This window comes from Mauremys reevesii, linkage group 1, assembly GCF_016161935.1.
Source record: "Mauremys reevesii isolate NIE-2019 linkage group 1, ASM1616193v1, whole genome shotgun sequence".
NCBI lineage: Eukaryota > Metazoa > Chordata > Testudines > Geoemydidae > Mauremys > Mauremys reevesii.
Window position 1 is genome coordinate 20,974,138 of NC_052623.1, and position 24,472 is coordinate 20,998,609.

The 24,472-nt window shown below is 42.8% G+C and overlaps 1 protein-coding gene across 6 annotated transcripts in view; it reads right to left on the bottom strand.

The window, feature by feature from the left end:
• Nucleotides 1-24,472, bottom strand: part of PAK1 (p21 (RAC1) activated kinase 1) — a 108,789-nt gene that overhangs the window by 27,444 nt on the left and 56,873 nt on the right. For 4 of the 6 annotated variants that reach the window (XM_039514900.1, XM_039514883.1, XM_039514873.1 and 1 more), the window contains 8 exons: nt 22,569-22,779; nt 18,675-18,775; nt 16,023-16,170; nt 14,320-14,357; nt 7,417-7,533; nt 6,561-6,738; nt 2,751-2,814; nt 1,736-1,784 (listed from right to left, as the gene is read on the bottom strand). In XM_039514900.1, coding sequence (XP_039370834.1) covers nt 1,736-1,784; nt 2,751-2,814; nt 6,561-6,738; nt 7,417-7,533; nt 14,320-14,357; nt 16,023-16,170; nt 18,675-18,775; nt 22,569-22,758 — 885 coding nt within the window. In that variant the 5' untranslated portion in view covers nt 22,759-22,779. The remainder of the gene's footprint in view (nt 1-1,735; nt 1,785-2,750; nt 2,815-6,560; nt 6,739-7,416; nt 7,534-14,319; nt 14,358-16,022; nt 16,171-18,674; nt 18,776-22,568; nt 22,780-24,472) is intronic. The other 2 variants (XM_039514893.1, XM_039514909.1) reach the window with 1 other exon arrangement.

Below are 24,472 nucleotides of genomic sequence, written 5' to 3' on the forward strand. Positions count from 1 at the left end.
CAGTATCAGAAGCTTCAGAGCAAACCAGTACATAGTTATGGGATAGCCTGCCCCCATACTCCCCTGGGAAAGTTTCTTTCTAATCCATTAGTCAGAGCATGGCTTATGCACTGAAGCATCCATCCCTTCCAAAATTCTGGCTTCATCTTTTATTTTTAATTCATACAATAGTAACTCTGGATGTTCGTTATCCATACAGATGTAGAGTCTTTTTATAATCCTACTAAGTTCTTAGCCTGTTATATATTGTGACAAGCAGTTGCACAGGTTACATGCATTGTATAATAAAATATTTCCTTTTATTACTTTTAAATGTGCTGCCATTCAATGTCAACGAACTTCAGAATAATAGGAAAGATTGATACCGGTGTCCAAAAATGACTTGAACTCAGCGTAACAAGGAACGGGTTAACAGAATACAATGGTTAAGGATTTCAGGAATGTAAAGTCTATGGCCTGATCATGCTCTCACCATGTTGAGAACCAGGAGTTTACTGGAAGTAACTCAAGTCCATGGGTTACACAGTTGTGTACAATGGGTTTGAGTATCAGTATGGAACCCAGTTAAGGGATCCTAAGAGGCAACATACAGGCACAAACTTCCAGACTACTTTTCCAAAGGAATTGTAAGAAACAAGCAGCAGCCAACATGCTTCCCCTCTTCAAAAATGTGAAGTCAAACTTTTATTAGTGCTTTGTCATCTCACCCCTTTTCAGTCCCTAATACGGTGTCAGCAAAAAGCAGATAATTGTAAGACTACTGGTATTTAATTGTTGGCTTTGTATAATTGCAAAATGGACCCATATTTCAAGGACCAATAATACTACAAACTTTCCTGTTTATCTCAATACTAGCTTTAGTATTATTAGAATGAACATTATTCCATTATTGCAAAATTCTTATTTGTCTTATAGACATGTAATATATAGGACCTTATTTTCTGAGGTGCTGTGAACCCATTGTCTCATAGAATAGAATATCAGGGTTGGAAGAGACCTCAGGAGGTCATCTAGTCCAACCCCATGCTCAAAGCAGGACCAATCCCCAGATTTTTGTCCCAGATCCCTAAATGGCCCCCTCAAGGATTGAACTCACAACCCTGGGTTTAGCAGGCCAATGCTCAAACCACTGAGCTATCCCTCCCATTAATTTATGGTATTACCCATGATGTGCTGGGTGCTTTCTAGATGTTCAAAATGGGATGATACCTGCCCCAGTGATCTAGCAGCCTTAGGGCAGACAAGCAGGTAGACAGAGATTGGATTGGGAAAGGGAAACAAAGATTTTCTGTGCAGGTCAGTTAGATTCACTGTAGGCAGCAGATGAAGAGTGGGTCTTTAAGGGGGACTTAAATGAGGATAGAGTAGATGGGCCCCTCTCTGGAAGAGCTCAGGGAAAATGAACTATATAGGTAAATGTACAGTATGTATGTTAATATCACATAGAATGAGTATGGTTTTACACACACACACACCCATCCTCATGGCTGCAATAAATAAATAAATCCTTCCAAATGTGAAGTTATGCATGGTGTAGAATTTAGGAGCTCCTGTTTTTTTCCAGTCCTATGCTCAGACCACTAGCCCAGGCCTGTCATTAAATTAAAAACAAGCGTTCTCATTAAAAGCTAAATGTCATGTATCTTTGAAAGAAGCTCTATGTTTTGTAGTGTCAATTAGAACCTGTAGGGCCTGTTCCAAAGCTCAGTGAAGAAACAATCTGGCAGCCACTCACCTCTTGTCCTGTAGCTACATCCATTGCAGTATAAACTGTTCCTGAAGCGCTAACCAAAGAGGGGAGAAAACACATTGTTAGTGCTAAACAGCAAGAGTGACAGCTTTAAATAAAAGAAGAATTTTCCAATCCATTAAATTTTTATCTTAAATGAACATTTCATTTCAACTCTGTTTCTACACAACATTTCCAAGAGTAAACAGCAATCTGAAATATTTATGAGCAAAGCCCAATGGCTAAAAAGAGTGACATAGAATATATTGAGGAACTGGCTATAACACAACAATCTCGTGACATGGTTAGGGTCTTGGACCGAACCTTGTTCTGGAAAATCACTAATTTGGAACATGAGTTGATCCCATCTAAACTGACACGACAGCACCAAGGCTCCCCAACATGGCAGAGATTAAAGGGTAGACTGAATCAGCGAGGCAAGACAGACATGGCATTTGTAACGAGAGACAGATAGCTTGATCCTGCACCCACTAGATTCAGTAGCAAATTGTCCATTGTCTTTAATGGCACAAAGAGAGAGAGAAAAGCCTGCATAGTTTTAAATGGAAAAAAAGTTAACCATCTGTATACTCACTACTGGGAGAAAACATTTGTACAATAGATCAACAGCCATCTTAAAAAATGGAGTCAACTGTCAGTAAAGAAAGAGGTAACACATCTGATACTCCTTCTCCTACACCCCACTGCCAGGGGACACAAAACCAACGCTGAGCAGAAAGGGTTAATTCTGAAAGCAAATCTGTAATTTGAAGAGGTTTTGTGCACTGGAAATAAGCGGTTCGTTCTTTCCCTGCACACAGATATATTTAGCAACACGGTCATCTAATGACATATATTTTAATATTAAACAATCACACAAAACCTCACAGTCACTATGACTCAAGAGTATGTGGGGAGGGGGAAGGAAGGAAAATGTTATGATACTGTTTCCAGCAAACAAACCCAGCTTGGGTTTTCTGCTGTGTGTATACTGAGTGCGGGGGAAGCAGCATATACTAACCCTTGTCCGATCTTCTCAAACCGTGTGTATTTCTTTTTGGGGTCACCCACGCTCACGATACTTCCTTTAAAAAAAAAGGGGGGGGGATTTAAAATTCTCATTATACATCAATGCAAGAGCAATCCGTTATGCATCAAGGCCCCAACCTCAAAATGACCTCTGCATGGGTAAATGCCTGTGGCTGCACTGGGCAGATGCAGGAGCTGCTCACATGGAGTTCTCTGCAGGATCAGGGCTTAAAAGAGATCTAGTTTGCTGGAAAGCCATAAGCGTCATTGTCACCACAGTTAACATGCAGTGGATGCTCATACTTTTCCCAGCAGCATGGCTGCTCATCTCCCTTGCAGGGAGAGGGCAGAGAGTAGAGGATACGGATTTGTATTTAGTAGAGCGGGGCAGAGGAAAGAATTCCATTTCACAGAGGATTCTGAGAGCTGGAGATCTGGTTTCATTCCAATTTGGAACAAAACCCCCAAATGTTGAAGTTCTCCATGGAAGGGGACAGAACCCTCACCATGGAGCAGACTGCTTCAGGGGCTACCCCAGAGCCACACCTTGGAAGCCAGGGGGTCCCAGCTGAGGGCAGATTGCCTGGTGGGCTGCCTCAAAGCTACAGACCCTGGAAGCCCTGGGGATGCCTGGTTCCAAGGCAGTCTGCCTGGCTGGCAACCTGGCAGGAAACCAAGCAAGGTTCTGAGAGAAACCTTCCTGGTTTCTAGAGGACCTTTGTCAAAAATCAGTGAAGTGTTTCGATTTCAATGTTACTTGTCCTTCCAGTTACTCCCTGCAAAGAGCTTTGATCTTCACAGCACCCTTGAGGGGTAAGGAAGTATCATCATCCCCCCGGGTAGGTTGGGAATCAGAGGGGAAAATTAAAGCCAGCCTTTCCGAAAGCACAGGCAGATGGAAAGAGCCAAAGAGGTGCCATTCTAGGGCTAATATGGGAATTGGGAATATAAGGGTTTTTCAGAGTTAGTGTTTGCAAGTTACCTGAAAAGTCAGCATATGGTGGGATTTTCACAAATGCCCAGAGCTGAGCAAGAAGCAGCAATTAGATGCATAGTGGCCTTTGTAGACCACTTTGCATTTACTAATGAGGCCTGGAAACCCAGTGACAAGCGATGTAAAAGCAGACTAATTTCAGACATCACTGGGACATGGCCAAATCACAGGATCTGGGGCAGACAGAAGTAATGGAGAGGAACAAAGGGGCAGCCCAACTACACAAACCGAGAATTGACACCACAATTATAGAAATGACCCTTGCTCCTTGAGGATGAACTGCTGGGCAAGGGCTCAAGAAACCTCTCTTCCAGTGTAAGGCCTGGGCCTTGGTTTCAGACTGTAAGTCTGATAACCGCTGGAGAAGGGTAATGACAGGATTTAGGAGGAGTTGTGATATTATTAAACTCTGAGTCAGTGTCCTCATCTGTAAAATGGGATAATACTTCCCTGCCTCACAGGAGGTTGGCAAGATTAGTAAGGTTTTCAAAGTGCTGCATATGGGCTAAAAGTTCTTAAAATCTTTCTATACTTGTAGTTGCAAGAAAAGCTGTTAAACTTTACCAGAAGCTGGGAAAGGGCGATGGGATAGATCACTTGATGACTACCTGTTCTGTTCACTCCCCCGAAGCATCTGGCATTGGCCACTGTCAGAAGACAGGATACTGAGCTAGATGGACCTTTGGTCTGACTCAGTATGGCCATTCTTATGTTCTTAATTATGTTTGCAGGAGCTGTAAGTGGTTGTCGGAAGACCCATCTATGAGCCACCTTGAACCCCAGTATGAGCAAGTTCAACTCTGCTCCCTTCAACAGAATTACACTGGGGAGACAATAGATGGCAAAGCTTCCAGCAAAAAAACAATCTTGCAGCTGCCAGATGGTGTTGCTAAAGGCATCAATGTGAAAGAATTAACACAATGCAGAACACATGGCCCTTTAAAGCAGATCCAGCAAGGTTGACACATTTATACAACATAGCTGGAGTGACTTTGCAAGTGTTGCACAAATATTACCTTAAATTACTCAAGTGATTCTATTTAGTAGCCTTTTGTTACACAATAATCACTCCTTTGCTCTTTGGGGCCAAGGACTGTCTTTTGGCCTTGTGTTTGTGCAGCACCGAGCACACTGGGGTCCAGGTCGATGACTGGGGACCATGGTAATACAAAATAACAGTAATCACAGAAATGTAGGGCTGGAAGGGACCTCGAGAGGTCATCTAATCCAGCCCATTGCGCTGAAACAGGACCAAGTCAATCTAGACTAGCCCTGACAGGTGTTTACTCAAACTGTTCTTAAAAACCTCCAATGATGGGGATTCCACAACCTCCATTGGAATCCTATTCCAGAGCTTAACTACCCTTATAGTTAGAAAGTTTTTCCTAATTGACTTCAGAGGCGCTACCCTAATTTATACCAGCTGAGGAGCTGGTCCTGGGTTTCATTATGATTCATATTTGTATTACAGTTGATCCGCAAGTTATGTTGTATTGTCTCATGTTTAAAATTTGCTTGTGCCAACTGACTACTTAAAAGTCAGAGGTTGGGGACCTTCACCATAGCAATTTTACCCAGGCGTTTGAAGGGAGCAGGGCCTGGTAAAAGCTTGTGTTTAAGGGAGCAGGAATTTTAGTGAGGAAAGTCCCTTTTATTTGGTTTTGTTGGGAAGATGGGGGGAGATTTTCTGAGGGTTGCTGCTGGTCTCAGCTGTACTGTATTGCTAATGATAAAGGCACCCACAGTACCAGAATGCTTTTAAAATGTTACAAATAGAAAGCAAATGTTGAAACCATTTGGAGACATGATGGAAACCTGGGCCTATATTTTCCAAAGCAACCAGTGATTTGGGGCATCTCAATGTTTGAGACCCCTTACCACGGCCTGATTTATAGAAAGTGGTGAGTGAGCAACCGACACTCTGACTATCAGTCGCCTTCAAAAAGGTGCCTGCCTCACGTTGGGCACCAATCACTTTAGACCAGGGGTCGGCAACCTTTCAGAAGTGGTGTGCTGAGTCTTCATTTATTCACTCTAATTTAAAGTTTTGCGTGCCAGTAATACATTTTAACATTTTTTGAAGGTCTCTTTCTATAAGTCTATAATATAGAAGTAAACTATTGTTGTATGTAAAGTAAATAAAGTTTTTAAAATGTTTAAGAAGCTTCATTTAAAATTAAATTAAAATGCAGAGCCCCCCAGACCGGTGGCCAGGACCTGGGCAGTGTGAGTGCCACTGAAAATCAGCTTGCGTGCCGCCTTCGCCATAGGTTGCCTACCCCTGCTTTAGACAATGGTATCTATGGCAGGAGAGCAATGAGGAAGTTTTCTAGCTATATCCTTTTGCTGATTTTATTTAGGGGTTGTTGGTTTTTTGTTTTTTTGTTTTTTGGGGGGGGGTTGTAGTCATGGTAATAAGCTTTGCTCACCTTCAGCCTAACAAAGTTAATTATAATTATCCTAGAGTTGAGAAAAAGCAACATCTAGGTTGGCTTCAGCTTTCACACTGAAAAAAATATATGTATATATTCAGGGCCTAATTGCCACAGGGTTTGAGCATCTGCAGCTCCCACTGGCTTCACTTGCAATCATCGTGCTCAGCATGCCTGAAAATAAGGCTCTCGGTGCTTAAATTTGCACTTGAATTGGTCACTGAATAACACAAACATTGAGTCATAAAGTGAAGTCTGAAGTGAGAGATCTCAGAATGTAACTGTCACAGGATCTCTGCTTAGTGAGGATTTGGGAACGGAATTTGCCTCTAAGACACCAAATAAATCAGAAAATGGATTTTAAAAGATGACATACTTAATTTTTCCAAGATTTCTTCATCTGACATCTTCGGCTTTTTCTTCTGTTTCTCTGTATTCCTGGTCATTGTGTCAGGGGATGTTGTGTTGTTTTCAGAGGGTGAAGAGATAGGCGAGGTGGCCACATCTCTGGTAGGAGGTGGTGGAAGGGGCTCTATCACAGAACGGGTGTATACCTTTGTGTTGGGGAGAAATATGTTTTATTAAATGAAGATTAAAAATAAAAGATCTCTATGCACTAGACATATGTCCTTAGCAGTAGCATGTGCCAAGCAATGAAAGAAATATTACTACAGTAAGTAGCATTACTACATTAAGAGCTCCATGGCTGGATGCTGCTCCATTAAGCTGCTCTATGAAAAGGCATGAAGTAATTTACTCCTCCCCCAGAGCAAGGAGGAATTATGGGTATGCCTCCATTTTGAGTGGGGAGTGTGCTTCCCAGCTCAAGGAGATATACTCATGCTAGCTCTGATTGCCTAGCATGCTAAAAATAGCAGTTTGGCTGCAGTGACATGCAACGGGAGGGGTAGGCACTCCAAGTATGTACCCATCTGAGATCATAGACACGTATTTGGGGAGGCTAGCTCCCCATCTCCTGCCACCCCGGCCATATTGTTATTTTTAGCATGCTAAATCAGAGCTAGCGTGAGTATGTCTCCTCGAGCTAGGAATCACACCCCCAGCTCAACGTGTAGACATGGTCTGTGACTCTGGGTCACAATTTGTTCTCAAGTATGTTCCTGGGGCAGTGCAGCTGTGCACCACCCCTTACCCTGGCCAGACTAAAGCTGCAGCGTAGCCCAAAGTGGTTAAATCTGTAGGAAGGGAACATAGATTTCTAGCTTGCTCACTGATTTTGTGTGTTCAGGTCGTGGAGCTATCACTGGGGGTGGAGCAGCATCATCCTCGTCATCTTCATCTTCTGAAACTGGCGGTACTGCAGGAGTCTCGGATACAGCCTTCACATTCTGCATTTTGGTTAAAAGACAAAAGATACCCTTTGGAGTCCCAGAATTTTATTTTTTTAAAATCACTCCTCACAGAAATGGAACCACGCTTCTAACATTTAAGCCCTTCAAATCACAAAAGGAATTATTATCAAACGGGTTTGACAAGAAACCGTGGTCAGATCTCTTGGATTATGCTATAAAGTGACAATTTGATGTCCTACGCGTACAAACACTTAAACCCACAAGGGAATTTATGGAACTATTCACATGAGCACATGGATGTCTGCAGCATCAGACCCTAAAAAAAAATATCCATGGACCAGGTTTCTTGGACTCTTAAAGGCTTGCTCAAACATTCCCTGTTGGATAATGATGCACGCTGGAGGTGTGGGAATGAGGGGGTAATTTGAGATGCATTATGCAGCAACGCCTCAATATCAGATATTTCTGGTTGCTTATAGAAATAGTATTGCGTCATAAATTACTAGCTAAGGCTTCAATCCTGAAATGTCCCTGCAGGGAACCTGTTACAAGCTTAACCAACACATTCCATTTCAAATAAGTTTACCACAAGCCCTCTCTTAAAGGAGATGCCTGCCCAGAAATTAGCATCATGTGGGTGGAGAGTGCCATTGGGTATGGTTTGACCAAAGGTGTGTAAGAAAGAAGCATGGGAGAGACACTGAGTAAGCAGCTGGCAACTTAATCCTGAAAATAATCTACAGAGATTTGGCGTACTGACTGGAAAGAGAAGTTTGGGTGCTGAGCGCCAGAACATTGTCCCCTGTTTGATTCATTCTCAGGGGAACAGGATTTTCTACATTCCTTGTAAATAAACAATGTTGCAACAAACCAGACTCCATCACTGACTTCTACTCCCAGCTGGAACAGCCCCAGGGCCTCGAACTTTGACTAGCTGCTCAGATCAACAGGGTTATGAAGTGTCGTTGAAGGTGATGAAGCTTTACACATGGTCAGATTGCAGAATGAGGCTAAGTCAAAACTATACTTTGCTACATGATTTTTTTCATTACATGAAACCACGAAGCCAGATAAAAGTGACTGCAACTGCATGTGGCCGTATGAAGAGAGACTGATCTTTAGAAGCAGGAAAAGCTTGTTTCCACGTTAAAGAGCTTTGTGTCTCAGTTTCCCCTCTATAAAATAGGGATAACTTATGCTTATGGCATACAAACAGAAGTCAGACAAAAAACATCAAATACTCTTTCTGGAAGGTTGCAACATAACTACTTTTATTCTTAGAATCCAGAATGATAACACAGTAACCAAAGTCAGAGATAGACAAAGCAGGCTGCTCCATAAGACAGCAAGGCACAACTCACCCCACCTTGTTCTAGAACAGTTCTCTGCAGACTGATGACTGATTGTATGCTTCCCTACAGACCTCCCTAATTTACGAGCAGAAGCAGGAAACACCCCACACCACTCAAAGTGGTAGCTTGCAATTCCAACAAGTTTCTTAGAGCACCACAATAATAATATTCTTTCATCTGACTAGGCTCTAGGTGCTCCAGGCAGGGACTGTCTCTCACTGCACATCTGTAATGATCAAAACTGAATTTCACAGGATAGAAGTCAGTTTGATCTAGAGATGTGTCCAGGAAACAAAATTTTGGATGTAGATCCAAATTGCATAGTTCAGGGGTGTTTGGCTCCCATGTTTTGGTTCAGGTCATCTAAATCTGATCTAGTACAAAGTACATTGCAATTTTAGGTAAGAGGCTTCCGACTTTAGGACTGGACTCACCAGCAGTATGTCCAGATCCCATATTTTATACAGCTCCTGCAGTGTGGATATCTGACTTGTTTTTAATCTGGTCTATATGTGCTTAATACCTATGTCCCTGAAAGCAGCACGATTTATGCGTAAAATGTTCCCACATCAAAGCAACTAGTGGTGACATGCATATCCAAAACCACATTATGAAATATACAGGCTCCCCGCCGTGCCAGAAGACATCCACCTCCATGATCATTAGCATTTTTGTCCTGTGTTATAAGCAGTGGCCTTACTCCTTTTACGTGACAAACAATGTAAAAAAATATTGTTAAACAAAAATACTCAAACTGCTGGATCTGAAAAGTGCCCCATCCAGGAAAATCCAGCTAACTCCATGTGCGGAAGAGCGTTCTGTAGAGCAAGCAGTTTCTCTCCCCAGCAGATGGTTGGCATCAGGAAAAGTACCTGCCTGACAGCTCTGGAGACAGAAGTTCTCTATTTAATTGTCAGAATGGGTCCTCTGGCAGAGGTGGTGGCAGCAGCAGTGTAAGCTTCTCACACACACATGTGGCTTGGAAGGGTCAGTTGTGAGTGTCTGCCATTTTTTAAATATGTCCAGGCTCTCCCTCAGGTTCTTGGAAGTCCTATGCAAAGTAAAGCATGGCAGACATCCATAACTAGCATATCTGTCTGGGCTAGTGGAGGGGAAGGTTTGACAGCTAGGCAAGCCAAAGATACCTGCCACTAGGGGATGTAGGAGGATTTTAACAACAGTAGGGGTACGAGCAGAGTTATCAGGCACTTGTCATTAGTGAGAATGGCCGAATAGGAGGAGAGTTTACATGGTTGATTCCCCTCCCGCATTTTTTCCAGAAGCAGCAGGGGTAATAGGTGACTGAGTGGTGAGTGCTCAGAAGAGATACTCCACAGAGCAGACCCCTTTGCCCCACCACATGTGTCTCATGCCTTCAACCAGTCTGATCTTGAGGGGACAGAAGTGGTTCAGTCTCCAGACAACTTAATCTCTGGATTCTCCAAGAAGACAACCAACAATGGAGCACTGATGGTACTTTTTGTGACTAGGACACCTGTCCCACTTGGAATTGAACCAAGTCTACCAACAATCATCAGATGGTAATGATCTGGGACAGATCTGAATAGGGCTCTTAGAGAATAAAGGGCTCCTTCTTCATTTACCATTCTCCTGAGTCATCATGTCACCCAGCTACAGGTGAAGGTAGTTTTCAGTCCTCAGATTTGTTTTGTAGGGAAGGCACACTTCAAGTCTAGGGGCTGTGTGAGTTTTTCCCTAAGCGTGGCAAATAAACAGAAAGGCTCACTCCTTCTTTCCCAAAGATATTATTAAAAATGGCGACCACACCTGCGATTAGTACATCCCCACCACCACCACCACCACCAAAAAAAAAACCAACCTGCTTTTCCAGCAGATTCTCTCTCTGGGACAACCCTACGTGACGGGAATAGATCATGGGCAGATTGTTAGCACAGCTAAAGCATGTTGCTGTGCCAACAAAACAAGCGTTGGCAGAAGCACCACACTGATTTTAATAACCAGAGTAATAAATAACACGGCTCTGGGTGCAGATTAACTTCCTTTGCACTGTGTTTGTTATTGTCTCACCTGCTGAGAAACGAGACTGGCTTGTTCTCACCTAAATGGATGGCTGAGATCACTGCGGCCTTGGCACCTCTATATCCTTAGAGTGACACTATATTCTCCAGCAGCAGTAAAACACTGTCCCTGCACTGATGCTCTGAAAGATCTGTATGCTACCCCTTTCCATATTATGATCAAGGTTGGGCCCAAGCCATGAAGTTTGGATCCAGATCCACACACTTTCCCAAAGTTAAAGGATAAGGCTGACATCAGATTTAGTGTTGTGGATCAGGCTCAATATTGATAGGTCTGTCGGAGAAAAACTCAGTTTATACTTCAGTAATACATACAGGATACAGTAGCTATATGGATCTATAAAGCCTTTTCAAATCTGATATAGAGTCCTTATTTCTATATATTCATAACTGAAAAACAATACACTTCACACTCCCTTCCTACATAAGGGACACAGTCAACAAACAGAAACCAAAATCACTTCTGCTTGAATTTTTTTTAAACCTACTGTTGATAGAAGTGACACTCTAAACTGACTATAATAAAGACTGGTAAAAACAAAAGTTCTCTATTTTTCCAGTTTCCTTTGTGTATCTGTACACTTTGTGTACAGTCAATTTCACAGTTTCCCTGTGTTGTCATTCTCCTGTTCGTGTGGGACAAAAATGGAACAAACATTTAGCGTGTGATTGTAAAACCACAAAAATTAGCAAGGGCTCCTCAGGAAGAAGAATAGAACCTGAAACTACTTTTATTTATTATTTTGAAATAGACTAGATTTAAAAATCATAGTATTACTTTACAGAATAGTGACTGTATCAAAGTGCACATTTCCCCTGACCCACCACCACAGGTATACTTGTCTTCATGCTTTGGGTTCGTTTTTAGTTTTGATTGTTCGGTTTTCCACCAGTTCCTTAGAGCTGGCAGAGAGACAATAATATGACAATATTAAACCAAAGTTACATTTGTAAAAAAGTTAGTAAGTTTAACTGACCTTAAATCTCCAGCCTCCCTCGTGCATTCAAATACTGAGGGGCACTTGCTTTATCAAAATTTGAGGGCCTAATTCTGCAAGGCATTGAACGTTACACCTGAGAAGGTTCTGACTAAAAAAATTAGTAAGATAAGGCTGCTGAGCACCTCACAGAATCAGGCCCCAGATCAAAAGCCTGCCAGGATGACAGCTTCCTGCTTCTTGATTGGATGTTAGCACAGTTAAACAGTTTAAGTTACTAATGACAGACATTTTTTTACAAGAGGAAACAGTTACAAAAGCTTGTAATACAGGTTTTACTTTTCCTTTACAAGGCAGACCCAAACATACTTGGATAGGGATGCACTGCCTCTGGATGAAGCGACAGCAAACTCACGCCAGAAAAAGGTATTGTAGTGAGGAAATAGATGATGATGGAGCGGTTATATTTTTGTAAATGATTTTGTTTAATCCTTTTGTGTTGGCTTTCTTACAAAAATACCGCACACACACACATACCCAATGTCCAACAAACAGCAAAACTTTTAAATTGTATCTTCTCAGTAAAAGGAGGTGCTGAACATGTGCTGTAATGGTTGGAGTACAGGTCAAGAAGAGAGAAGACCTTTGAGCAAATTAATCTTGAGAAATAAAATGAATCATCTACAGTGGTTCACTAATCAGATCTTGCATGCTAATAATTAAATTCAGTCAGGTCATAGACATTTATTGATACCTGATAAAAAGCAGGCTGGCTTTCATTTTCCAGATTATTTTGCATAGGGGAAACTGCTGTTCACTGATATAGAGTCCAGAAATAGATCTGTTTCTGTGAAGGTAGCAATATTCACTAACAAAAATCACTTGGAATATAAAGCAGTAAACTCAATAGCAGAGAGTTTACAGGAAAAGGAAAAGAAACGCTTGTAGGCCAGAATGACAGACACCCCAATTTATAGACATTTTTAAAGTTAAGATGATAAATAATACTGTTTAGCAGTGTTCCCTCTAATTTTTCCACGCATGTGCGGAATGAATTTTGTTATGTGCACCAATATGGAGGTGATGTGTAACACATCACCTTCATATTGGTGCACATAACAAAATTCATGTGGCAGGGGTGTGGCTGAGGGATTCAGAGTGTGGGCGAGGGCTCAGGGCTGGGGCAGAGGTTGGAGTGTGGGGGCAGGGGTGAGGACTCCAGGTTGGGGTGCAGGCTCTGGGGTGAGGTTGGAGATGAGGGGCTCAGGGCTGAGGCAGAGGTTTGGGGTGAGTGGGGAAGCGAGGGCTCTGGCTGGCGGTGCAGGATCTGGGCTGGGGTCGTGGATGAGGGATTCAGGGACTGGGGCAGAGGGTTCTGGGGTGGGGCCGGGGATGAGGAGGTTGGAGTGAAGGAGGAGGCTCTGGGACTACAGCGGGGGAGAGAGGACTCCCCCCAGCTCTCTCCCCCCGCAGCAGCTCTGGGCTTGGGCTGGGTTGGGGCTGGGCATGTCTCCCCTGGCCACAGTACATCCCTCACCGGCAGCCTGGAGGAGCAGCAGCGGCTGTGGGTTCCTTTAGGCCCCCCTGCCTCCCACTATCACTTGCAGGCAGCCAGCAGCTGCTGCCTGCTGATGGGTGACAGAGGTGAGACGGGAGCCTTCAGTCAGCCAGCTGAGAGGAGCAAGTGGGAGGGGTGTGGGGGGGCATAGAAGCCGTGGGCCTAGAGGAGCGCAGGGGAGGAGCCGGACAGGAGCCAGCGCTGCAGTCTCTGGGCTGCAGCACAAGTGAAGTGGAGCGACGGGCCGCGGGGCCTCTGCTGAGCATGGGCCCGGCACCGTGGCACCATGATAAACTCGGTACTGTCTGGGCTGGGGGTGCCCCTGCAGGTCCAGGGCTGGGAGAGAAGCATCTCTCCCCGTTGCAGCCGCAAGCACCTGAACAGTGCTTAATAGGCAGCTGCATGGCTATGCAGCTCACAGCTGAGGGAACTTAGCTGCTTAGCCACATTTTGGGTAGCCTAGAAGTGAAAGAGAATGTTAACATTAAATACACCTCTACCTCGATATAACGCTGTCCTCGGGAGCCAAAAAATCTTACCGCATTATAGGCGAAACCGCGTTATATCGAACTTGCTTTGATCCACCGGAGTGCGCAGCCCCGCCCCTCCAGAGCACTGCTTTACCGTGTTGTATCTGAATTCGTGTTATATTGGGTCGCGTTATATCGGTGTAGAGGTGTATAAAAATGTCTCTATAGTTATAGTTTTATTTTATGCACATTTTTAAACTTAAAATATAAGAAATATACGAGGTTTTTAAGGCCTGGCTTGACAAAGTCCTGGCTGGGATGATTTAGCTGGGGTTGGTCCCGCTTTGAGCAGGGGGTTGGACTAGATGACCTCCTGAGGTCTCTTCCAATCCTGATATTCTATGATTCTATGAAAGAAACATTAATAAAAACCAAAAAGCTCACCAATGTATTTGATGAACTGTACTCCTCTGCAGATTTATCTGAAAACAAAACAGAACAGATACAATTGGAATTATTATAAATTACTTGTATTGCTGCCCAAGTGTGCCAGGCACTGCACGAACCCACAGTGACAGTCACTGCTCCTAAGAACTTTCAAGCTAAACAGAAGGCAGGCGAAAGGAAGTATTATCCCCATTTCACAGATTGTGAATCCTGGCACAGAGTGATTAAGGGGTTTAAGTGACTTGCCCTGCATCACACAGCGAGTCTGTGGCAGAACCAGGGATTCAACCCAGTTCTCCTGGGTCCAGTCCAGTGCCTTAGCCACAGGACTCCAGACTAGCATACTGAGCCCCATTAATACAAATGGAAAACTCAGAAATGCTCAAAGGTGCTTTTCTTCAATCTTTGGCCTTTGAAGAATGCAAGGTTAGCAGATGATCAGGAACAGCTCCGCACTTAAAAAAAATAAAAAAAAGGGCAGAGTATTGTGAAGCAGGCTTAAAGTATAGTTCCAGATGTAGATATTCCATGTTTTTGTCCTACTACTAATGTGACACCTTTTGTTCAGAAAAGTTCAGAAATGCTTTCCAAGATATACGTGTCACTTCACCCAGCACTGGAATGCAGCCATCTCAGATGCTGAGCCACCACCAGGGGTATTTGGTGGGTAACAAGCCTGTGACCTCAGCTGGTAGCAACAGCAGGTTCTGATCCTCTGTGTAAACCAGCCCCTACTGTAGGTGCAATACATGTAGCCAGGGTCTTATCCAGGCTTTTCCAGAAGAGTGAAAAATGACAGTGAGCAAAATTCTGTGCAGAAGCACTCAAGAAACCAAGGCACTCAGCACACAGACACCAGCAGGGGAAGCTGTTGCAAATTCCAAGACATTGCTTGCTTCTTTGACCAGTTTTGAAAAGAGGCCCCAGAACCACGACTTCCACAGCCCCGGCCTCACTGCCACAGAAATGCACTAATCATTTCAAATCCAATTAAGTTTAAGAGAACATGAGGCTATTTTTCAAGATTCCTGACTTTTTTGGGTTGCTACCTGTGAGTGATGCATGGCTTGGAACTTGTCCAGGTTCCTTGCATGCCAACAAAAGTTTCTGGAGGAAATTAGGTGTGACTCAGGTTAGCGAGTTCCCCAAGCAGGTTGCCACCTGTGAGATAAGGAACCAGGAAATCTAAAACTCTGCAACCATAATGGGGACAAATTCCCTGCTTCCTGGGGTAAAAAGATGCAATCCCCTGCAGCTACATCCTAGGGTCCTACGCTTAAGACGCCTTCACCATAGTGTACTCAATCCATCCCTCTTAAATCCATCCTGAAACAAGCTGGTGCAGAATTTAGCTGCCCTCTTACTAAAGAAACTCTCTGACTAGGAGCAGATCTGCCTGTTAGTCTCCATGTGTTGGTTTTAACCCATAAAGCACTGTGCGTTTTGGGACCTGCCCAGCTTACAGACTTCCCCATTCACAACTGCAGCCATTTGGCAAAGGAATTAGAGGAGACAATCAAGCTGGATTTCAAAGGAGCAAGGCTGCTGGCAGAGCAGAAGAAAATCGCATTTCCTTTGTAAAAACAACTCTCCAGGTGTTCTGGCATTTGTTTGTTTATTTTCATTTTTAAAAGAAAAAAACACAAGGACTTATCAGGGAGTCACACTCAGTAATGCAGAATTGGAGATTTACCACATACCTGTGAAACTCATGTACTTCTGACTGTTGGAGGTCTTTTTGGAATTGTAGAATTCTAGCACGTCGAGCACAGCCTGGGGATTTTTCTTCTGCTCCGATTTGGTGATGTTGGACGTCTGCAATAACCGAGCCCACTGCTCTGGCATACCCTGTTTGAGACATTCCAAGCAGTTACCACCACACTCTTGGATGCACTGTCTACATTCAGCCTAAGGTTGTTTAAAACGTTTAGTTCAGCCACTCAGTTTCAGAGATTTTTCATTGCATGTGAGAGGGCTCATTGGATTAACCCTTTCTCATTGCCCAGCAACCTAGGTTTGAAATCTAAGTCCAGATACTGCCGTCCGATCCATGCAGACGAATTCTCATGCTCATGTGGAGTTCCACTGAAATCAGCAGGCTCTGAATAGCCCCATAGCTCTGAATCGCAACGTTCAGATCCAGCTCCCAAAGTTCAAAAGAGGAAGAGGCAGACCCAGTGTTTTGGTTCAGGAAAGTCTTCTATGAAATATAAGAAATTTCCTATTATGTGACTATCCACTTGTAAGAGGACTATAGTGGTCATTTAGTTTGTAAGCTCTTTTACCACATGTTTGCATAGCACCCAGCACAATCGGGGCTCTGGTCCTGATTCAGGCCTCCTGGTGCTACTGTGACGCAATATTTCGATAGGCACCAAACCATATTTTGGCCCAGTGTTGGTTGTGACCATGTGTCTAATGGAGTGTCTCCCAAACATTAAAAACAGAAAAAAGAACAGGAGTACTTGTGGCACCTTAAAGACTAACAAATTTATTTTAGCATGAGCTTTCGTGAGCTACAGCTCACTTCTTCGGATGCATAGAATGGAACACACAGACAGGAGATATTTATACATACAGAGAACATGAAAAGGTGGAAGTATGCATAACAACAGGAAAAGTCTATGTATAAATATCTCCTGTCTGTGTGTTCCATTCTATGCATCCGAAGAAGTGAGCTGTAGCTCGCGAAAGCTCATGATAAAATAAATTTGTTAGTCTTTAAGATGCCACAAGTACTCCTGTTCTTTTTGCGGATACAGACTAACACAGCTGCTACTCTGAAACCTGTCATTAAAAACAGAATTTCAACAGAGAAACATGGCTTCAGCCACAAGTGAAATAAATTTGGCGACCACATTTGTCAAGCTCACAAAAGACACTGAATAATTTGGTATTATTGTTTTTCATACCAGTGTGTTAGGGACTTTACAGATTGGCCTCAAGATATGGCTCCTCCCCCCTCAACAGCTAGTCTACATTCAAGAATAGATTGGTGGATCTGCTAGTCAGATGTGACAAACTGTTGCATTTTGGTTAGCTCAAGAGAGCCCCAGAGGCAGCCATACGAACTACTACTGTAAGCAAGATTACAGCATAACCCTGTCCTCTCAATATTCTGCACATCAATAAAAAGGATAATGCGAAATAGATGCCATTAGTTTTAGGAAAGCACATGCCGTGCACTAGCATGCGTGTTTGTGTGGAGCTGGCTGCTTCCTAAAGGAGAGGTTTGGAGCTCAGTGAGACATAGCTGTCAGGCACAGATTAACCTTTTCTGTTGCCCTGGCCCAGCAATGCAAAATGAGTTGGCTCACTGTCCACTTCAACTAAGAACAGATAGTAAAAAACTGGCCCACAGACAATCTTTCTGGAGTATATTGGTGCCAGGTTGGACAACCAGGCAAAACGTCCAGTAACCAGGTTCAATCCTTACAGATTTTTAAGGCCCGGCTTGACAATGCCCTGGCTGGGATGATTTAGTTGGTGTTGGTCCTGCTTTGAGGAGGGGGTTGGACTAGATGACCTCCTAAGGTCTCTTCCAACCCTGATATTCTATGATTCTACTCCTGAGGGAATTCGGTGTCAGAAAAACCAAACAAAAAATTCGTGCACATTTTAAAATTCTGCAAATTTTATTTGTCAATAAATAAATGTGGCGGCTCCAGCATGGCAGTGGGGAACAAAGGCCACTGACTGTACAGAGATGTGAGATCACCCTGCAGCCCTTGCCCCAGGACAGGGACTCGGCGGTGAGGTTGCACCTAACCCTGACACAGCGCAAAGGCCAGGCCTCCCCAGAAACACCCTGGGTCCCTGCCCCTCTGTGCCAGGTACACCAGGTGTGGGCAGGCAGGCTCAACCCAGCGGGATCCAAGTGTGGAGGGGCTCAGTGTGGGTTGAGAGGGTTCTGTGTGGAGCAATCTGGGTGTGGGCAGCAGATGCACAAGGGCTCATTAGGGGGTTCCAGGTGCTGGGGGAATGAGACTCTGCAGAGGGGTCCAGGTAAAGGTGGTTGCGGCTCGGCGGGGCAGTGGGGGTGGCATGCTCAGCAGGGTGGGGGTGCTGCTGCTGAGGGGACACCGCATGCCGGGCTGTCATTTTCTGCAGGGAAGCAAAGAAATCTGCAGAGGGACCTGAATTCTGCATCCACGCAGTGACACAGAATTCCCCCAGGAGTACTCTACACATGAATTAAACTGGGTGGGATTCTTTGGCCCATGTTATGCTGGCAATCGGACAAGATGATCATAATGGTCCCTTCTGGCATTACTTTATGAAGGATGAATATGTCCCAGCTCCACTAATGATAAACAACTGTGTAATCCTCCTTCCCCCCCAGAATCACTTACCGTGAATTCTCCTGTGACAGCATCAAATCCAACATGAATTGTGTGTTCAAAATCTGAAGGGAGGGAAATTTCTGGGCGTTCTTTCTCCTTCTTTTTATTGGCTGCATATGAGAGAGAGAGAGAGAACATCAAGAACAAAGAATACTTCCATGGCAGTTCACAGTACAACCTCTGCAACCAAATCCACAACAAAAAACATATGATCTGTGGCAATGTGAAAAAGATTCTGACTGCACACTGATAAAGATTTAAGGTTATGGGACAACCATATTTGATATTCTTGATATTTGCATGTGTAGGCCACACAGAGCCCAGAGAGGGTGACGAGTCTGCACACAAATGTCCCATGTAGTTTATGTTTTCCAGCTGCTGTCTTGTCAACTGCAAAACAAATGCTACCCAGCTATATAGACAGACATTGTTCCCCAAAGCATTCATATCACCAAAATGGAGGTTTTAAAGATACCCACCTATCCTAAAAGCCACCATTTTAACCCATTATATGGCAAACATGTATTGCGTTTTCCAAGTTTAACCGGGAAGTCTTATTTGAATACTATGTTCATAAGACCAGATTCTGCTCTCAATTATATCCATAAAAATCCAAAGTAACATTATAGAGGTTAATGGAGTTACTCCAGATTTACCATGTACTGTGTAACAGAGCAGGATAAGGGTACATAGCCTTAAAGGTCTTTCTAAAACAACATTAAGTCCTTAGGTTTTTTTCAGTTTAAGTGGAGAGAATGTTAAATAGTGACAGCTTTGGAAAAGAGAGGAATGAGAGAAGAGTAGATGGAACACTAGAGGATCCCACACAGAGAGAGAAGCTAGGAGGAACCAGAAGCATCTTCTGGTTAGCAGATGTTGAGCATCTGCAGCATGCAGACCAACCAAAGAGGGGACTAGCAGCTGCAATTGGCAGGAATACAAAGGAAGCTGAAAGCTGCAGCCTGGGAGAAGAAAAGTGAGACAAAGGGATGCTGAGAAAGCCAATAGATCAAGGTGGCTCAGGAACTCTAAGACAACTGAAATGGATGTGTGAACTACTAGAGCATTAAAGAATGTTAGAACATTTACTGTCCAGAATTCAAGGCACAGAACTTTTTGACTTCTATATTTTGATCTACTGAACATCAGGATATCCTGCTAAACACTTAAATTCTGCATCTGGAAGGATACAACTTTTCACTAACCAACATCTCCAACATCCATTTTCAAACAGCATAATGAGCAAGTCAAGCTTTGCTCCACTGATTGCAGCTACTGCTTTCAAATTCATATTAAATATGAAAATGCATATTCAAGAAGAAGCCTCAATAAACAGGGCTGGTAGCTTGGATAAGCCTCAGTTACACTGACTGGTAAACACTGTTTTCAATAATGAATTAAATAATTTAATTGCATCTACTGCATTAAAGATTCATAGTTCTCTCAATATCCAGCTCTCATGCAGAGATTAAACCGGAGATAAAGCCGCATTTGCTCATTATAGTAAAAATGATTATGCTTTATATACATGTGGACGTGAATTGTAATCTTTGTTGGCAATCTCATGATTCTTTTGATGCCCACGTAACTGAAGTGAGTAACCATGTGATCTTATGGCTGTAACATTGGTCTTTCCTCAAAGCACCTGCTTCCTACTGCTTGTCAACCCCACCATTGACGTCACGGCATGGCACGTCACAAACTTTATTGTAAACTCTTTGGGGCAACCACCAAGGACCTCATTCTAATCTCACTTAATCTCTGCTATTCCTAACTGATGCGAGCAAGATTAGAATCAAGCCCCACATGTTTCTATTTGTCCAGTAGAGCCCCTTTGGAAGTGGTAAAAATAAGAATAACTACTTCAAGACCTGGTTTAAATAAACAGGCACTCAAATACTTAAACAGGCTTTCTGATTCTAAGCACATATGAGCTTGATCAGATCGGAGAAACAGATCTCAAAGCATAAATGCATTAAAATATTAACACTATAATTGCTTTTCACTGATACTGTATATCACAGAATGAGGTATAAGCTAAAAAGGATTAGATTTAAAGGACCTGCCAGCCTTGCTCTACACTTTAATCCCACTTTATAGTCTTTATGGATATTTTACCCTGGGCCTTGTAATGGCACATAGAGGACAAGAGAAAACTCTTTAGGAGTTTCAAAAGAAAAACAGTCTTCCTAGAAGCACCCATCTATTGTTGATTACTTTATTTCCATTAATGCCCCATTAAACTGTAAGGTTCTGAGGAATAAAAGTAAACTGAAATGTATGCTCAAAAAATGTCAGTGAGTGTCCATGATTGCATTCTCACAGTGAACCTTTTATAAACTAGCAAGTTTTTTCTGTAATGTGCCAGACGCTGGGTATGAGTTCCTCAGATGAAGACAATAATTCTCTCTCAATACAAGGGGGCTTGCTAACTCAAAATCCTCGCTTGAGAACTCCAAGACAATAATAGTCTTTCCAACTAACTAATATCTCCAGAGAGATGTTGAGCACCCACAACTCTCACTGAAGACAATGAAGCTGTGGATCAGCATGTCTAGGCATGAGGCCACCTCACTGTTAAGTCTATAGTCAAACATGGGAATTATGTCAGAAACTGTACTACCCAGCAATGAGGCCAGAATTCCACAATGCTACCCGACTCACTTTTAATCAAGTGCTTTGCATTCATGTTTAATAGCATCTCGCATCCTTAACATACCTACGCTCTTACTGGAGATTGGCACTATAATAGATATGAAACTGTCTGTCTGCTTCCCAGAGCAGGTTAAACAGTATAAACAGCAATGAAGTTACTCTTAGGCCACAGAACTAGGATTAGTCCTTTCCATCTAGCAAGAATTTAGGAGCCTGACTCCTTAATGAAACAGTTGAGAATGTAGATACAAAAATTAGAGAAATATCTTATTTATTTAGCACCCAACTACCATGGCAATGGGCACTATGAATCCTTAAAAAGAGACTGAAAAAGGGAGATAAATACATCACAGAGATGGGTTCCTTACAAACAGATTAAAGAGAGATATAAAAGGAAGCAGCACAGACTAAGGACTAGAGAATTTCTTGCATCATTGCAACTGATTCATGTGATAAATGTACAACCTTCAAAATATACTAATAGTAGAAATTAAAATTGCATGTACAGTACATCAGTTCTGTCCCTTATTCCCATCTTGCCTGTTACATTACTTATTATAGCTGAAAGAATTCATTCAATACAAATTAATGTACAAGAAGTTATAGGGCTAGATTATTTTTAGCAGTGGACAATGTCGCATCCAAAATTCTGAAATAGAATAGGATGACAAAGACTCATCTTAGACATTAAGCTCTTCAGGGCTATTGACCACATAGCAACATGTGACAGGACTGGTAAAGAAATGGGAAATGGTCTTTTAGACATACTTGCACTCTTCCAGCCTGCTTTCAGTTTCACCAACGCAGAAGGCCAGCAGGGCTCCTTCAGGAGGCCCATCCACAATGGCTGCAAAAACTAAGGCCAAAAAAAACCCAAAAAAACCAAACAAACCTCACTGAACTTTGGAAAAGCAGCTGTGACAGGCCCTGAGAACAGAGACATTACAGTGTCTATGTCCCTGAAAACTGGTAGTCACAGATCTCACAGAAACACACACACACACACACACTTTAACAATCAACAGATTATGAGAAGGAATGGGGAGCTTGTGAGGGGAATGGCATTAATTATTAGGAAAGCAGATACCCAGCTAGCCACCACAGGCAGCCCATATTCCCATTATGGACAAAAAAAGTTATGTGAAGTATTAGACCTTGTGAACCATCCTCTAAATTCTAAAGAATCATTAACATCATTCCCCAGCAACATGGAAAGAAGAAACTATAGAGAAGATCAAAATACTGTACTTTTATCTCCTGGCAATATAGATCGGTAAAATCGGTCTCTCTTTTTCTTTTCTTCAGGGTTGGGAGGCAAAGGTTTTGAGCCATGGTTTAAAGTCCCAATGTCTTTGCTTCCAGATCCAATCATAGTGCTGGTATTTCTCATTGGAGGGGCTGGAGGCTTGTCTTCGGCTTCAACACCATTATTAGACATCTTCAGCAAAAGAAGCTGTTACTAGGACCAGGAAAAAGAAATAATCACTTTTTTGCATTGTCAAGGTTCCTCCCCCACTCTGAACTTTAGGGTACAGATGTGGGGACCTGCATGAACACTTCTAAGCTTAATTACTAGCTTAGATCTGGTAACACTGCCACCATCCAGAAATTTCAGTGTCTGGATCACTTTCTGTCCCCCCAAAACCTTCTCCTCCCTGGGCAGCCTTGAGAGGCTTTTTCACCAAGTTCCCGGTGAACACCGATCCAACCCCTTGGATCTTAACACAAGGAGAATTTAACCATCCCCCCTCCCTTCCCCACCAATTCCTGGTGAGTCCAGATCCAATCCCCTTTGATCTTAACACAATAAAAAAATCAATCAGGTTCTTAAAAAGAAAGCTTTTAATTAAAGAAAGAAAGGTAAAAATTATCTCTGTAAAATCAGGATGGAAAATACTTTACAGGGTAATCAGATTTATATAGCTCAGAGGAACCCCCTCTAGCCTTAGGTTCAAAGTTACAGCAAACAGAGGTAAAATCCTCTCAGCAAAAAAGGAACATTTACAAGTTGAGAAAACAAAAATAAGACTAACATGCCTTGCCTGGCTGTTACTTACAAGTTTGAAACATGAGAGACTGATTCAGAAAGATTTGGAGAGCCTGGATTGATGTCTGGTCCCTCTTGGTCCCAAGAGCGAACAACCCCCAAACAAAGAGCACAAACAAAAGACTTCCCTCCACCAAGATTTGAAAGTATCTTGTCCCCTTATTGGTCCTCTGGTCAGGTCTCAGCCAGGTTTACTGAGCTTCTTAACCCTTTACAGGTAAAAGAGACATTAACCCTTAACTATCTGTTTATGACATGCATTTTTTAATTACAGTAGCAAATTGATCCTTCAAATAAATTGTGCATCAGCTTTGTCTTTTAGTTTATGTTAATTACCTGCAGATAACAAACTTGCATAAAAAATTTCTTCTGGGGGCCAATGCATGGTTCCACTGAAGTGGATGCCAAAATTCCCATTTATTCACTAGCAATCGGGATTTGGCCCTCGGAACACGACTCTTAATTATTTCCCATACAAAGACAAAGTTCAGAGGTTCTTTCAGAGTTACTGACCATCATGCCCAGCTTTTTTAGGGGTATTTCATTTCATTGAGCTGGTAAAATAAAACTGGATCCTCCACAAGCACACAGTACCTCTTCATGTAAATCATCCTTAAAATGAAGATTTAAACAAAGAAGCTACTGTACTTGCAGAATAACCCATTAGCAGCACAATTAAGTCATTCCTCTCACCAAGCGAGAGCAAAAGCAATCTTTATACAGCCCAACTGCACAGAGAACTTGTTGAAAAATGCTGGAATTTTTCATTAAAAATTCAAACAATGTGTGACCAACTCTAGCTGTAAAACAAACCAATCCTATTCCTCAGAATAACCAGATAACTTTCCAAATTTCACAACCAACCAACCAACCAAATAAAAAAAAACACCTCCTGATTTGAGTCCTTTTATTTGGTAGCAGGTTCTGTCACTAGGAAAAGCCCAGCTCCAAAAAGTGATAACATAAAATCAGAGCAAAGTTAATTTACAACTTCCAAATCTCTGAGTTGCTCCGACACAAGAAGAATCCATGCAGAGACACAGCTAGTGTGACCCAGACAGAGGCTATGGCTACATGACAGAGCTTACAGCGGCGCTGCTATAGC